The 16,398-nt window shown below is 41.1% G+C and overlaps 1 protein-coding gene across 4 annotated transcripts in view; it reads right to left on the minus strand.

Moving 5' to 3' along the window:
• Nucleotides 1–1,032: 1,032 nt before the first annotated feature.
• The window catches only part of WT1 (WT1 transcription factor), a 33,454-nt gene continuing 18,088 nt past the window's right edge, over nt 1,033–16,398 (minus strand). For 3 of the 4 annotated variants that reach the window (XM_039725162.1, XM_039725163.1, XM_039725165.1), the window contains 5 exons: nt 14,504–14,606; nt 12,967–13,117; nt 6,391–6,480; nt 5,467–5,559; nt 1,033–2,394 (listed from right to left, as the gene is read on the minus strand). In XM_039725162.1, the coding sequence (XP_039581096.1) occupies nt 2,273–2,394; nt 5,467–5,559; nt 6,391–6,480; nt 12,967–13,117; nt 14,504–14,606 (559 nt within the window). In that variant the 3' untranslated portion in view covers nt 1,033–2,272. The remainder of the gene's footprint in view (nt 2,395–5,466; nt 5,560–6,390; nt 6,481–12,966; nt 13,118–14,503; nt 14,607–16,398) is intronic. The other variant, XM_039725164.1, reaches the window with a different exon arrangement.

The following is a 16,398-nucleotide window of genomic DNA, read 5'->3' on the forward strand; positions in this document are numbered from 1 at the left end:
GACTGAAAAACAGATTGTTTTGTAGTTGCCGAGAACTGCTGGGTAAATCAGAGGACATTGTTATTGCAGCTGAGCTTTTCTTTCAAGAGAGCAGGAGGAGTTGCTTTATTTTTTAATTCTGTGCAGTTTTATGTACACCGCTCGCTCCAAATATTTGATGTTTGCCACACTTGTTATGAGTTTCTCCAGAGAGATGCTGTCTTTTGGCAGCAAAAGATAAAGTTGACTGATACAAATGAGTCACAGTACCCCAACAGTAATTAACAGTGATGCAATACCCAGGCGAAAAAGAGGACTTGAAGAATTAACTGTTGAGTTTTCTTGACGATGCAGCTGCACTTTAAGAGAGAAAGCTCAACCCATCATAGAACTCCATTGTGTACATTAGAGAAAAAAGCTTGGCAAGATACATTAAAGATTTTTGCTAAAGAGATACAAATATTTTGCAAGGGCAAAGGGCGCTGAGGCAGGCTGTACTTACTTCCAAAGAAAAGTAGGCAGTATGACAAAGAAACAGTAATATTTCTTTATCTTGGTTTTCACACTTCATCATCTATGAAAGACTGTCTTTTTCAACCTGCTGAACTGATTTAAGCCATCCCAGCTCTAAATTAACTTTTACTTAAAAGTCAGTCTATGACATCCTAATCTAAGAAGTTATCTGTGCTTATGGTTTCAGCCCAGTTCTACAGAAGGCCAGTTCTGCTATTTATAAATGGGATTTTGCTTGTTCTATAAAGTTCTTACACAAATCTCACGGCTCAAAAGAGAAGGAATGGTTGGGTAAGAAGACGAAGGATTGAAGCAACTGCTTTATAGCACAATATGAAACTTGACACTGTTTTCTGCTGCCAGTATGATTCCCAAGTGAGATGGATAAATTGTGGTCAAGACCTGGACAGGTTAACTAGTGGTCATCAGTGCTGGTGGTACCTTTATATACAAAAAAAAGAAGAAAAAAAAAGGATACTATTGGACAGGGCATTTGAAATTTAATACCAGACATGAAACAAGACATCTGTTGGACTCTCATTTGTTTCTCTTTGAATGGGCTTTAATTGAAAGCTCAGTGAAAAATGCAGGTTACATTCTTAGTGTTATCAATAGTTTGTAACAGCAACAACATCAGAACAGTGATGCTTCTAATATTTATACATTTTCTAGTTGGAGATGTCTAAGAGCAATACATTATCAGATATATATATATACACACAATTTCAAGCAATTAAAAGTAAATAATAAATCCCTCCTCCCAAAACCCTGAAATAATATATTTCCTTACACTAATAATGTCTTTTTCACATATACTTGACAAAGAGTCTTTTTTAAGTTACTTATCTTAAGAGTAATCTGTTAATGGAGATCGTGGACCAGCCCCATTAGAAGTTCAGTTTTAAGTTTATACAGCTTGCTAGCCACATAACCAGTGTGGCTTTACATTGTAAACAAATCCCAAATGTCTACAATGATGGAAATTAGTTTTGTGTAAAGGAGATCTATGCATCTCATGATAGAATAAATTTAAACCAATACATTAAAAAGAGAGAGAGAGAAGGAGAGAGCTAATTGACAAACAAAACGGTTTTGAGGGTTCAGTTATGCAATTCTTTAAAAACCAAGTTAACTTAATGGTAAGATTCTTATTTTTTTTGTACAGAGAAGCTCTGGTTCATCTGGCTTTAGCTACTGTAGAAAAACAACCTTTAAAAAAAGGTTGGACTTGTGAAATTTCAAAAGCAGAGCTTCCAACTCTAAAAGGCTGCCCTTTGGCAGTACAAAGGTTACCAGAAGTATCTCAGGTGACTGTTCCTTCATCTTGTGAGGAAAGCTGTACTAGCACTCAGGAGCCTCAGCACAGGCAGGGATGATGTAAGTGCAGAGCTGACCTTCAACAGGGAGGAATCATCCTACCCACTGCAGGAATTAAAAAGGTACAGCAATTTGTACCTGGAAAAGTTCAAGTGAAAATAACACAAAAAAAGCTGGAGACAGACATGAAAGCTGAGCACAGTTTATAGTAATCTTGAAACTGTGGTGGTCTTGCCTACTTTTGTACAAAACCACAAGTAAAAATCTCTTGAACTTATTGCCTGGGAACTTGTGCAGCTCCAAAAGGAAGGGCAGGCTGAGCAGAATCCTACATTTGAGTTAACTTGTGTCAGATAGGATGCGAAGGCAGCTGCAGCTCTCTGACAGAGGTGATCGAGGATGGCTGAGAAAGTTTGCAGTAGCTTATAATGTCCCATCTGGTTTTTTCACTTGTTTGAACTGTCTAAAGGGCCAACTGCAGTTTAGTCATGTTCCTCTGGTGCATGTTGTGATGACGAACTAATTCATCAGACCTGGCAAATTTTTTTTGACAGCTGGGCCACCGGCAACTGAAAGGCTTTTCACCTGTTAACAAAACACCCTGTTATTAGCTGAGCACACAGCTCATCTGAGACACTGCTATTTGTTTTCTTTCTGGGGGGCTGTGAGGAGCCCCTGTCAGGAGGAAAGGCACCCTGGGCTGTCCTGAGAGGGCGTGGGAGTGCCCCCAGCTCCTGCTCCCATCAGCGCTCCGTGCCTCCCTACCTCTGCCTCAGCTGATGGTTACCAACAGCCTTTCCAGGTGATGTAGAACACTTTGCAGTGGTTCATTCCTGAGGACAGGCCCTTGCTTAGCACCGTGCTGCCATGATTACGCTGCTCTTAGCTCTCAAATGACCAAGTTTCAAAGTCACCCTGGCATCCGCACAAGCTTCAGTCACACCTCGGGCGGTGGTGCAGACACTCTGTTAGTCACCGTGGAAACTGTCAGGGACTTTCTAGAGCTTGACCTCCAGTCAAGGGGAGTTTTTTCCAACTAATTCAACGAGTTTTGGCTGAAGTTCTTTGAAACTGGTGAGTGTAAGTGAATATGGTAGAAGCAAGAGGGTTCAGCGTGAAGTCTGCTGAGCCACAGTCAAAGATTTCCACTGCTATCTAAATAAAGTGGATTCACATCTATGGGAGATGTCAAATGCTCAAAATAGCATTTTTCTAACATTTTCATGAGCATAATATTCACTACAAATAACTTCAAGCAAAGCACATTCTAATTTAACAAGAAATGCCACCACTTTTTAATTGTTTGAACCTGCTCTCTTGATTTCCTGCAGTGTGTAAGTGGAATTTCAGGCTGTGTTTGTGATGCCACAGGAATGCTGATGGAATGCTTTCATTAGCTCAGAGCAGTGCCCGGTGACTCATGCTTCTTCTTTTCTTTTTTTTTTTTTTTTTTTTTTTTTTCCCCTCAAAATAAATGCAATATTTTAAAGCATGTTCAGCTCTGGGGCTGGGCTCTTCAGTGCTGTCTACACACCTCATCCTCTCTAACACACTCCAGACACGCTGGAGTGGTACAACCTCACCCAGGCATCTTCTCTTCTTATTTACCTCATACTCTGGGCATTTCAAAAACCTATTCCAAATTCAGACAAAAGGAGATTTGCATAAATGTGTATTTCTGTTTGAAAACTCCCATGTCAGGTATTTAAGTTGAGAGAGAATTCCTAAAATCTACTTTATCTACTTAGCATAGATGCTGGCAAAAGCAGCAACTATCTCCCACGAGTGCATAAAACAGTGGGGGAAAATGGTGCTGATGTCAGAGATCACAGTTCCATTGCTAAATGTGTCTATGTATGGATAAAACTTCCTTTGATTTTTTTTCCTTTTTTGCTTTCAACAGCAAAGATTGCTGTCACAGCGAAATTGCTTGTGAAGAAAAAAATCCCTGAATCCTAACAGTTTGGTAGTTGACTAAAATTAGGATAGAATTGCATGGATTTGCATTGATTCCTCAAGATTTAACGTGGAACAAGTTAACTTGAGCTAGGTGCTTTGTCACATAATTCAAGGGCTATGAAAAAAGAAAGAGGAGTGAAGCTGCAGGGCAAAGTGGGGATGGAAAATCCCCACCCACCACTCGTGCTCATCCCCCTCAGGAGCTGACACATCCAAAATCCTTGTCAGGAGTGGCTCCATAACACAGCCCAGCTGCTGTGCCAGTGGCAGGCAGCAAACCCACGGCAAGGATTGTGGGGCTCAGGTCCAGGGAGCCACTGGGACAGGGAAAGGATCTTCACTAGCACAAGAGAGAGCAAGTTGTTCACTGCAGCTAATCTGGGCTATAAAAGATGACTGGAGTCATGCAAGTCCTGAATTACAGATCAGTTAGCAGTGAAATGTGATGGGGAATGTAGTTCATCCCAGCTTGACAGCGTGTTACCACCACTTGCCATTTTGTCTCTCCCAGAACATTACCTCTTGCTGGTTAAGAAAACATCTTTCTTCATGGGAATGCACAGAGACCCAGGCCCTGCAGCTCAGCAGGACCATGGGGACAGCCCAGGAGCACAGCCTTTGCCATTTGCAGATTGCAAGTGTAGATATGGCCATTGGGTGAAGCATTTATTTGGCCAGAGCCACAGAAAATGCCACTGTTCTCAGGTGAATCATTTCCTTTATTAAAATTTCTCTTTTATTTTTGGAAGTCTGAAATGTGTGTTTTTATGGTCCAGAAGAGAAAAAAGAATTCTTAGCAGAGAGAAAAAGATTTTCAGGCTCCTTGTCCATCTGTACAGAGACTGAATTTAAAAGGTTAACACCAGCATGGAAAACGCCGTGACATCCAACAACATGCTAAAGTGCTTGGTAAACAATTACTTGGTAAAAACACTGCATACACAGCAGAAGGAACAGCATATGTCAGTACGCAGGACTAATTCTAAAACCTAAAACTAAAATTTTAGCTTGCTGCAGTTGCTCCTTAATGGTGTTTACATTTATGTGAGAGCAGAGTAGGCTAAAATGGCCTCCTTTTTTTCCCCCCTGTATTTAGATTAAATCCTACAGTTTCTACAAAAAAATATATAAAAGGTTCTTGAATATTTGAGTAAGCTTTTACTTTAGTGTCTGTCAGTGTGAGTTTGCAAAAGGCACTGCTTTTATCTGCTGGAGAGATTACAGCACAGGCAGCAGCAGCAGAGCTTTGCTGTGCTATCCTGCATTAGGCTCAGCTGACACTGGGGAGAAGCATGAGTAGGCACGAATACTTTAGATTACAGACCTTTGGCTAAAGCTAGAATTAAAATTTCTATCTTGTAGGGCTCTTTCAGTAAAGGCAGTAGATCAACTTGACATTTGTGGGCTGAGACCGTGATGCTCAATTCATAATAGCTGACAAAATTTATTTTGCCAAGCTGATATTTTTTTAAACACGAAGGAAGAAAGCATAGTTTCTAAAATCACCTAAATTGCTTTGTGAAAAGTGACTATCACACTTGGGGAAAGCAGCCACAATGAAGTCAGCACACTGAAATTCTTTCTGCTGTTTTGAATATTTAAATCCTGGTTGAGACACTTTCTATCCATGTAATTCACAACAACATTGATTTAAAATTAAAAAAAAATAAATATAAATGTGAAGAAAAGTTTACGCACTTGTTTTACCTGTATGAGTCCTGGTATGAGTCTTCAGATGATCAGATCTGGAGAACTTTCTCTGACAGGTTTTACACTGAAATGGTTTCACACCTAGGAGACAAAAAAAACCAAAAAAAAAAAATCTGTTCTTATGTCCCAGCATTTTTGGAAGAGTGGATGAAATCAGATATTTCTGAAGTTTCAAAAGCCTGGGGTTTTTTTGGTTTTTTGTTACAGTAACTGCTCCTCCCAGCCCTGTGCCTACACATTACAGAAAGTTAGTCATTAATGAGGCCACCACCCTTTGCAACCTCCTCTGCCAGTGCCTGGGTCTGAAGCATCTGAACAGCTCCACCATAAACAAACCCCCACTTAAATCATCTGCAAATTATATTAAATGAAAATGTAGCATAAACCTTGCACATTATTTAAAAAAAAATGTAGCATTAGCATTGTTAATCCTGACCCTGAGGTTTGGCCCTGAGGGTATCCTGCAGGAGCAAATGGGACATATGAAAAATAAAGGTGCAGAAATCTATTTTCATGGGCTCCCAATAGGTTTAATTTACTTCACACTACTACTCTACACATGATGCATAGGTCTTGGGGAAATTTTACATGTTGGCAAATTTTTCTTGCAGAACTGTGACGTTTTAAGCACAATATATTCTTAATATTAAACATAAGGTATAGAGCAAACAGTTTCATGATGAAATTTGTTTCAAAAGATGGTGTCAGGATATAAAAGCCACCAAAACAGCCACAGTAGTGCTATAAGGCCAGTTAAAAACCTAGCCATGGCCTTCTCCTAAAATTAATTTCAAGAATTTGGTGTCATGAGCAGACAACCCCAGAAAAATATAAATTTGAGGAGCATAACTTCAGAATCACAATTCCTGCATACAGATGAACTCTAATTACAGGCAGGTCCTGTCCACAAACCTGTGTGTCGTCTCTGGTGCCTTTTGAGTTGGTCTGAACGAGAAAATCTTCGTTCACAGTCTTTAAAATCACACTGATAAGGTTTCTCACCTGGAGAGGAAAGAGAGTTTGTTAGAAAATGTGACAAAATGAAGAAGCACCTCAAGCTGAACCAGAAGATGAAATGTGCTGCTCTGAAAGATTTCCCTGCAGTCTGAAGCAGTCCAGTGGCACACCAGGACTGATTTGTCACAAAGCCACACAGCTCTGTTGGAAAGGCTGGCAAAACTCTGCTGCATTGACACTGACACTGAATCTGCTCACTCTAAGAAAATTAGCGGTTAAAGAAGCAAAATATTTCTGGTTGAGTGAATTTTTGGGTTTTTTTCTGCGGGAAAAGAGCAGGAATGTCTTGGTTTATATTTCTCTAGAAACCCCATTAAACCCTTTCAGTAGCACCTGTTTCTGTAGCACATCATTCATACAGGAACAACTCACAGTTTGAACTAAATTGGGTTTAAAGCAAAAACCAAATAAGTTCCATCTACACAGGTGACAGTTCTAACCACATTAATTAGGACAAAACTGAGCAAAAAATTCAACCTCAGAAAAAGACGTATTCTTCCCAAAACATTAATTAGATTTCATTAGAAATCTGGAATTAGAAATGCCATTAAATAGAATTTCTCATGTAGTTGCACAGCTCCCACAGGCAAAGAAATGAATTATTGCAAAGTCTCATGTAAATATAAACTCTTCCCCTCCTCCCATGCAGTTCAGCAGAGATCGTCAGGCTGGGATTTCTCGGAGATGCAAAGTAAGATCCTGAGTTTTTTACAAAAAGAAATCCCCACAAGCCAGCGTCTCAAATGAACACGGATTTCAGTGCAAATGACTGCACATAAACATGCAAAAAGAAATGCAGCAACTGAGGAATCTGAGGAAAGAGGGAAACACTGCCAGCAGAGCACAGGGGTGGTGAAATTTGGGCAAGTTCAGCCAAAACAATCCTTATGCTGTTACAGGAGGAGATCCATGATCTTCCAGATCTGACTTACTCCTAACCTAAGGTCCCTTTGCACAACCCTGGAATCCTGCTGAAGCCTCAGACATTTATTACATTTAATAAATGTCTTAATAAATCTAAATTCCATTAAATGACATTTATGCCCACAGACAGTCTGGTTCCAGTGGCACAGCACAGAGCCTCAGCAGGAGCAGGAATGGAACCACAGAGCTGGGAGGATGCTGGGCTTTGTCTGGAGAGTAAGAGTGAAAAAGAGTACAAGCTGACAAGAATAGATGAGAAAAGGAGGCTGATTCTAAAAGCAGAGCCTGCAAGTGGGAATGAGAATCTGAAGGCTGCTCTGTACGTCCTTCACCAATTTAAACCCCTGCTCTCAAACAAGAGGCAGCAGCCCTGCCTGCTGTGGGAAGCTGAGATGCAAACCAAAGATCCTGTGGGACCTTTTCCTACAGGAAAACACCAGCTGGAGTGGGCAGAGGGGTTGGTTTCTCTCTGTTTCATTTTCCCCTCCTTTGCAGGTGTCTGCATGTCTGATTCTGTGGTGAGGAAATGTATTCTGCTTGCATTGGTATTCTGAGACACCAAAGCAAGCCAGTTTAGTTTAAAGCAGATGCCTTTTGACCCAGCTGACAGAGAACAAGAAGCATATTAAGGAGAGAGTTCCAAAATTCATGCTGGTGCAACTAAAATAAAAAATTTACAAAAGCAACTAAATCTGCAAGAACAAGCTGACTTCCTGTGACAGTCACCCCAAGGACTGAGTCTCAAACCTAGGTGTGGACAATTTCTATGTCTGCTGGGCTTAATTTATTAGCATAGGAGATTAAAGTTGCCACAGGTGTTTGAAATAGTTCCATACACTTTGACCACAAGGACTCCCTGGGGGGTGCCTGCTTTTCAGAAACCACTTACTTCCGAGGAATTCAGCCCTTTGGCAGATTTAAGAGGGGGAATGTCAGCAGAGCAGAATGCAGTGACAGGATGATTGTCTGCTAATTGCAATATAAACTTAGAAGATGGCTAAGGAGGCATTGGAATAAAACAGCATAGAGGGTCTGATGGTATGCACGTGAAAGTATTTCTTTAAATACTTTGGAAAATTATCTTGGTTAAATTAAAGTCAGATTTAACCTATGCAGATATTAAAGGAAGCAATCTAAAATGTTTACATAGGGATACAATGACACAGGGAAGAAAACAAAAAGCAAATAAACAAAAAGAGGCACAACATTAGACAGAAATCCTAATTTCTCTTTCTTTCCACATCTTCTGTGTCAGTTGCCAAAGCTGACTGTCACATAAATTTCCTCAGAACAGGACAACAGAAACATCCCAGATGAGAAAAGCTCTGTTCCATGAAATTCCCACAGTGAGAGTGCCTCATTTCCCCAGCCCTACCAAAGCCTCTCCAGCAAAAGGCTGAAGTCTCTTTGTGTATGAAAACATCCAGTAATGCTGTCACCTGCTTGTGTGAACACACACAGGGCCAAAACAAAACAGGAGATGCAGATGGAGCTTCACCATCCCTCCTGCCTGAGACATGATCACTTACACTACTGAAAGAGACATGCACAAGAAAGGGCGCAATGAAATAATAAAGATGAGAGAGGGCAGAGGGAATGGCATGCCTTGAATATTTAGGAAAATTATTTTTAAAATAAAAGGTCAAGAATTGTAAAACAAGCACGAATCTGCCTTTGCACATATTGCAATAAATGTTTCTAATAAAAGAGATTTTTGTCAAAAGCAGTTATCTTAAACTAAGCGAAGTGTGCATGTTTTCTCTGGAGCAAATTCATTTGCTCAAGTGCATGGGAAAACAGAAAATGCTAGTGCTGAAGCAGTTGCACAAAATATTCACAGTAATTGCTTTAATTAAGGAGTTCTGCAAGAGTACAAGCCTGCTGCTGGCAAGAACAGATTCTGAAACCAGAGCCTGCAAGTGGGAATGAGAATCTGAAGGCTGGTCTCTACATCCTTCATGAATTTAAACCCCTTTTCTTAAATAAGTGTACCCATTTAATCAAACAAGTCCCATTATCACAACTTTGCCTTGCTAATCCTATATTTTTATTTAATATAATTTCTTTAGCAAATTCACACAAAATACGAGTTTATTTATTTACTAGGGAACCTTTACAGTTAACAATTTCTGTCATCTTCACACCATAGCTCAGCTGTGACATGTCATTACTATTCTGAAATTGATCTTGTATTTTAGATCCCTAAGCATTTTTTATTTTATGCTGTAGAAATATCAGCCTGAAAGGATACAGCTTGACACCCTACCATAAAGGACAATCTTCCTGATCTACAGAGTCTCACAGTCCATTGCAGACCATACCTGCAGCTGAGCCTATTTGGGCTAAAGAACATCCCTGGCAAACGGGCAGAGGATTTTCTCTCTGCAGACCTGTTCAGCTTTGTGTTAGGATAAATCCAGTTTTAGGACAAAAACCGGATTTTATCCTAAAAAAAATAAAGGATAAATCCAGTTTTCCCAATGAGTGGCACTGAACCCAAAGGGTCTCTGGCAAGAATGCTGATGCTTCCACCAGAAGTGAAATTTATGGAGGTCTAGACATCAATTTGTTTCTGCAAGGAAGTGCCTGAAGCCTGCCACGGAATGACAACTCACATTATTTGCTGCAAAGTTGAAAAGCTAGATGTATTTCTGCATTTCCTTTCAGAGGCCTATCTGCTGCAGCAAAATACACCAAGATAAGAAAAAAGCTTTTTTGGTTGTACATGTTTCAATGAAGGCATTGTTAGAACAGATAAGCAGCCTCGGAGGGTACAAAGTGTTAACATATTTTCAGTTGAGGCTGTTTGAAACATTGGTAAAAACTGATTACAGAATCCAACTTTGTGTTTCAGGGCCTTGCTTGGTTTTGCAACTGGGAAAGAAGGATGGAAGGATGGAAGATCCGATGAGCCAGTCCTTTGTATGTATCTATTACAGAAATAAAAAATATAATCTAGAGCCAACAATATCCTGCAAAGATACAATCTGTTGGTTTAATATCATATATATGTAAGAGCTTGTTTTCAAATCATGTGTTCATCATTTAAAAAATGACCAAAACCTTTGACCTACCACTAATACAGCATAAGGTGGAAGAGCCCCGAACACATAAGTGAGTCCAGAAGCACCTCACAGGAAGATTAATAATTTTATATTTGATTGATTGATTAGGAGAGGTGTGACAAACACAACCACATTATTTTTTGAGAAAACTGGTTCCAAATTTTCCTTTTGACATGCAGGAGAAACAAGTCAGGGTTAGACAAACACAACAAGTTGCAAAGGACATGGATCTGCATCACAACAGTGGGTTTGGCTGCCCAGGACTCCTGAAGAGCATGGCAGTGCAAAACCTTCATGGCCACCAAGTCCAGACCATCCACACGTCCAGCAGCCAGGAAAACATGGTAACTGGGAAGTTATCCCTTCCAGATGCTCCCACATTTCACCAAACCCTCCCAAAATCAGGACTGGCAGACCACAGGAGGAGACAGGAAATGAAGAGCATCATACCCAAAGCCCCTACAGCAGCTGGGAATTTGGTAAGTAGAATTCCCAGAGCATAATAATAGGAAATGTCCAGTACCCATTCAACAGGCTGAGGACAGAACTCCTTTCCCATCCTAAATGCGAACTCCTCAGCCCCAGCAATTTTCATTCCAGCAGTGCAGCATCCCTTGCTTCCTCTCTTCAGCTGCAACCAGCCTGGAAACCTTACAGAGCAATGCTGGCAGCAGCAAACGCAAGCTTTGGGAAACAAGCTGGCCTCTTATGGAAGGGAACTTGCAAAGGTTTGAGAAAGAAATAATTTTTGCTGTCAGCATGTCAAAATGTGTGTGCAGAAGGATCTGTGCCCACCTGTACAGAGAAGGTGTTGCAGGGGAAAAAGGTGATTTTCCTCTGCCCAGTCCCACTGCATCATGAACCAGAGGAGAGGCCCCAAAGACAATGGGACCCCTCTCTGGGGGATAGACACAGGCTTATCACCTATGTGTTTTGGGGTCTTCTGACTTTACAAGCCCAAATTATATATAATACTAAAAATCTTCTCCAGCTAAGGAAAAAACATACATATGTAATCTGAAGTCCTTGTGATTGATCCAGAAATAACACTGGGTAAGCCAGGCAACTAAGTGGAATAAGATACAGGTCCAGAGCAAACAAATAATGACTGCTAAAACACAGAGTAAATCAATTTAGGAATGAAGGAAATAGTGATTATGAGAAAAAAAAATGCAGAACTGTTAAGGCATAATGGAGAAAAATACTGAATTTAGTGGCCTTCAAAAGATTTCCAAATGTTCTTGGTCCCAATTTATTTACAGAAAATAGAATAGCATTTCTGTAGACCTTCCCTTCTAAAGATGAGCTTGCACTTACAGTCTAAAGTATCTTACATTTTTAATTTCAGCAGCTCTGAAGACAGCTGTCTCAATATTTTCTGACTTGCCCATTCATTAATTAAAAGTGCTTTGTGTGCATTTCTCACAGTTTACACAATTAACTGACTGAATGGTCTCCAAAAGGAGAAGATTGCAACTATCTCTCATGAGATGTTAGATTATCTCCTAGGTCACCCAGCATGGGCTGCCTTCCTGCTCTCTTTCATCCCTTTGGTCTTCCATCACATCAGTGGTTGACTGAACATCCATATTTACAGATTACATGCACAGACTTCTAGGTAAGCCCAGAAAGAACTTTCTAAATAAAAATATGACAGCCAATTAAAAAAAATTCAAAACCCATAAGGAAGGAACATATCTAAAAATATATCATAATTTTACACATCCAACACCATCAATCTCCCAGGAGGGGAAATAACTCTGTCTACTCTTGGCAAGGTGCAGCAGAGTACTTGATTTCCACATTTTGAGGTCTTGTTTCCTGAACTCAGAGAGAATCCAGACATTATCCCACAAATGACTGGCTTCAGGCTCAACCCTTCATGGAAAGATCCCATGGCAGGGAACCTATTTGCCAACCCCTGCCTACACCCCCAACCAGAACAGGTTTACACAGGAGAGCCAGAGGATGCTGAATGTCTCGGTTCCTCTTGCAGAGGAAACTCCTTCATAATTCACATTAGATGAGATTTGGAGTGAGATTCAATGGTCCCAAGTGAGGGGGGGAAGAAATTAAAAAAAAAAAAAAAAGAGAAAACAACTCATAGCCCTGTAACAGTAGGAGAGGGAGGGAGGGAGGTGATCTGCTTGCTGTGTGTCTTAGCCAGATCCAGAGAGCCTGCAGCTCCAAGAAGGGATTGCCAGGTGACAAAGAGGGACTGCCTAGGTGACAAAGGGGTTGCCCAGGTGACAAAAAGAGGGGTTGCCAGGTGACAAAGAGGGGTTGCCCAGGTGACAAAGAAGGGTTGCCAGGTGACAAAAAGAGGGATTGCCAGGTGACAAGAGTGGTTGCCCAGCTGACAGAGCACGTGCTCACTCATCTGACGGATTCTCGCGCTCCCTGGCCTGGCAGGGCATTTCCTGCCCCTTGTGCCACCTCAAACCCGCCCTGCCCGCTCTGCTGTGCCCTGCTTTATACCCACCAGTGTGCTTTCTGCTGTGCATCTGCAAGTGGGACAGCTTGAAGTATCTCTTGTTGCAGCCAGGGTAGGCGCACATGAAGGGACGCTTCTCGTTGGTCTCGCTCGCCGAGCGCACGATGGTGGGAGCCACGCCGGGCACGCGCCGCACGTCCTGCAGGACAGAGACCTGCTGAGGCCACCTGGGTGTCCTCAGCTCTGACTTCACACGCGCAGGTCGCTCAGCACCTCCCCAGGACAAAGAGATGCTTGGATAGATCATGGTGGAAACAGGAAATTTTGCTCCATTCTACGTCAGAGACCTTGGTGTGCCTTGACTGGCTCTTTGCAGAGTGTTAAAATTATCCGAAGGTGAAGCACAGTGAGCTCTGCCCAGTGAATTCTCTCACCAGTGTTGGTATGACAGACTGAATGGCCCATTCTGACCTCATGTATAACCACACGATCCTGGCACACCTTCTATTGCCACAGAAAATAGTTTTAAGTTTATGCCAGGGTGAGAGGAAAGAGCATGAGCCAGAAGAGTATTGTCCTTAAAATACTCACATAAAGCTAAAGGACAAGGAAATGGATGTCTTGGATTAACACAAACTGATTAACAACAAAACAAAAACAACTGTCTAGGTGGAGCTGGTGAATAGTTCAGCCTTAATGCTTTTTGGCCTCTGTCACAATGTTCCATCAAAGATGATCTCCTCCTTCTGGGATAATTAACTTCCTTAAACAATGTCGACCATTTACTTTTATTCACCCAACAAAAGCTAGCTCAGGAGCCTGTTTCTGAGAGCTTGCCACTGAATAATGACTTGCTAAACTCCACAGAAGAGGAAAAGGAGAAAAGATGCTATCTAAAGACACAGATGTAGCTTGACAACACAGAACAACACAGGAGACAGATACTCTGTAATGACTTTGCCATCAGTTTTAACAAGGCATATCTTTTACAGGGGTATTTAATAATGATATGACTGACTCAGAAAGGGAGGAAATGAACTCCCATGAATGGTCAGTTCCTCCCAAATATTCACTAATTACTTAGTTATTAGGAAACAATCACATATTTAGTTTTAAGGAAATACATTTGAATTAGTAAAGTTTCAGAAACACGTAAAAGCAAAATGTAATCTGACACTTTCATATATGCAGTTATTAGATATCTTCCTATAGATATAGATTAGATATGTGGTTATGTTAGATATAACCACAGAGGTTCCACATGGCCAGAGTGACTGGAGCTGGAAGCTGGATCACTCATTTTGGACCATCCTGAGAAAGGTAAATAAGCACAGAATGGAGTATTGCCTTGCAGACATATTTCAGAAGGAGATATGAGCAATTTTAAATGACTGTGACAGAAAGAAATCTTATGTTAGAGTGCAATGGTTTCAGTGAGGTCAGGACACTCTACATAAAGCATCTCCTGACAACGTGGGCAAGCCACAAATCAAGGATGGGTTTACAAACACCGGTGAAGTAGTGAGTGAACACTATAAACAGGCAGCAGCTTTGTTCCCTGTGAAGAATGCCTCACCATACTCACTTGTATGCCTCTGAAGACCCCGTGGGTGTGTATTCTGTACTGGGCCCCACAGCTGTACAACATGGGAGTGCTGTGGTTCTCATTTTCATATCCCGCTGTGTGCCTGTAAGTAAAGAGGGGAATAACCAAAAAGTTACATATTTTTCAGTACTCAGCTCCATGTGAGAAGTTTCTTTCCTTAAGTCAGTGGTAACACATGAGGAGTTTGCTTTTACAGCCATGATATCCAAGTTCAAGTGAAATTCACCAGACGAAACCTGCTCTGCCTTCATTCTCATGGATCTGCTCCCACTGGCACAGTGCACTGACTCCATACATACATCTAATAGCATCCATGAAGGCATCCAGGGGAAAAAGGAGAGGGAAAAAAAAAAAGAAATTATCATGATTTGAGCTCTGATGTATTTCCACAAAGGTTTTAGGTAAGAGGGAAAAATTCACATAGCAGCACAACAGTGTCATGTGCACATGTTCACATTATTTATCAGTCAAACGTGGGGCTGGCTATTGCTAATATCTTTTGGAATGAACAAAATGCCTCAAGTTTCACATTAAGTGCAGTGGATTTTTGTCAACACCTCATGACTCAGATATTACCCGATACTACCAAGCAAGTGATGACATTTATAAGAATAGCAGTCATGTACTCATAAACAGAGATTACAAATCAGTGTCTAAACTATTTATCCCATGTATCAGCTTGCAGGATGCACTACAGATTAACCCTTTATAAAAATAAAATTGGAAAAAATAAATTAAAAAAAAACAGGTATATTTATCCCTACTAGGTATAAATTTTCATAATAATTTTAAGAATTTGCAAATTTTGGTGTGTTTTGGGGTGGCCACAGCCATATGTTTTGTCTAATTATGTTCTTCAAAATCCTATGTTCTACTTTCCTGAATGTTGGAACACTGCTGTGTCTCCTGTTTGCAGCCTTCCTAATGTCAGAACCACATAAATACATTTTAGGTTTAATTTTTGAATGAGTACGTTACATAATCACTTGTAGAAGTACACGTTGGCAATGGCAAGTGTACATTTTGCACAGCACCAGAAATTAGAAAGCCCAGAGCAAAACCCCAGGGCACACGGGACAAAGATGGATATGTAGGATGTTATCCCAGCCTTGGCCAAATGCTTGCAATAGCAATTTGAAAGGGTCCCTGAGGTCCAGACTCTCATTTCACTGGTCCTTCCTTTCGCTTCACTCAAAGTTCACGTGCAGAGTAGAATTACAAGGAAGTTTTAAACCTCTTAAGTGATTTGCGGAGCAGGCAGCGGAGCTGGAATGCAGGACGTGTCCAAGGGGTTTGTGAGCCTGCAGAGGAGGGGAGCAGTGCCTGAGAGCAGCTCTGCCTGCCCAGGGTGGGCTGCCCTCCCCACCACTGGCACGACTGGCAGGCTGCTCCCTGGCAGAGCTGCTCTCTGGGCTCAGCTCTTCCGCTGCTCTGCTGTGCTAACTTCAAATCCTGGCTCCACCTGCCCGTTCAAATCAAAGGCCGCGTCTTTTGGGAGGGTGTGCTCTGCTTGTTGCAATTTTAATTCAGTTTTAAGGCGATCATAATGAAATAAGTTATGGGGGGGGTGACAAGAAAGGATCTCTATTCTGTAGTAATACAGTATTATTACAGTAATACAGTAATAGTAGTAGTAAAATAATATAGTAGTAATAGTATAGTAGTAATACAGTATTATTACATGTAGTACATGTAGTAACAGATAAAAAAGATACCATTAGCTGATTTAATTGGATTAAACTTTGCTGTAGATATGCACCATGTCCAAATAAATGGGGTCTCCTCTCTGCCCAGAGCCCACAAGTGGCCTTTTGGAGCCTAATTCAAGTAACAAATTACCATTTGCTATCACCATTTGATCAGCACAGATTCCC

Source organism: Passer montanus, unplaced genomic scaffold (assembly GCF_014805655.1).
Source record: "Passer montanus isolate IOZ18808 unplaced genomic scaffold, ASM1480565v1 scaffold54, whole genome shotgun sequence".
In the NCBI taxonomy this organism is placed as follows: Eukaryota; Metazoa; Chordata; class Aves; order Passeriformes; family Passeridae; genus Passer; species Passer montanus.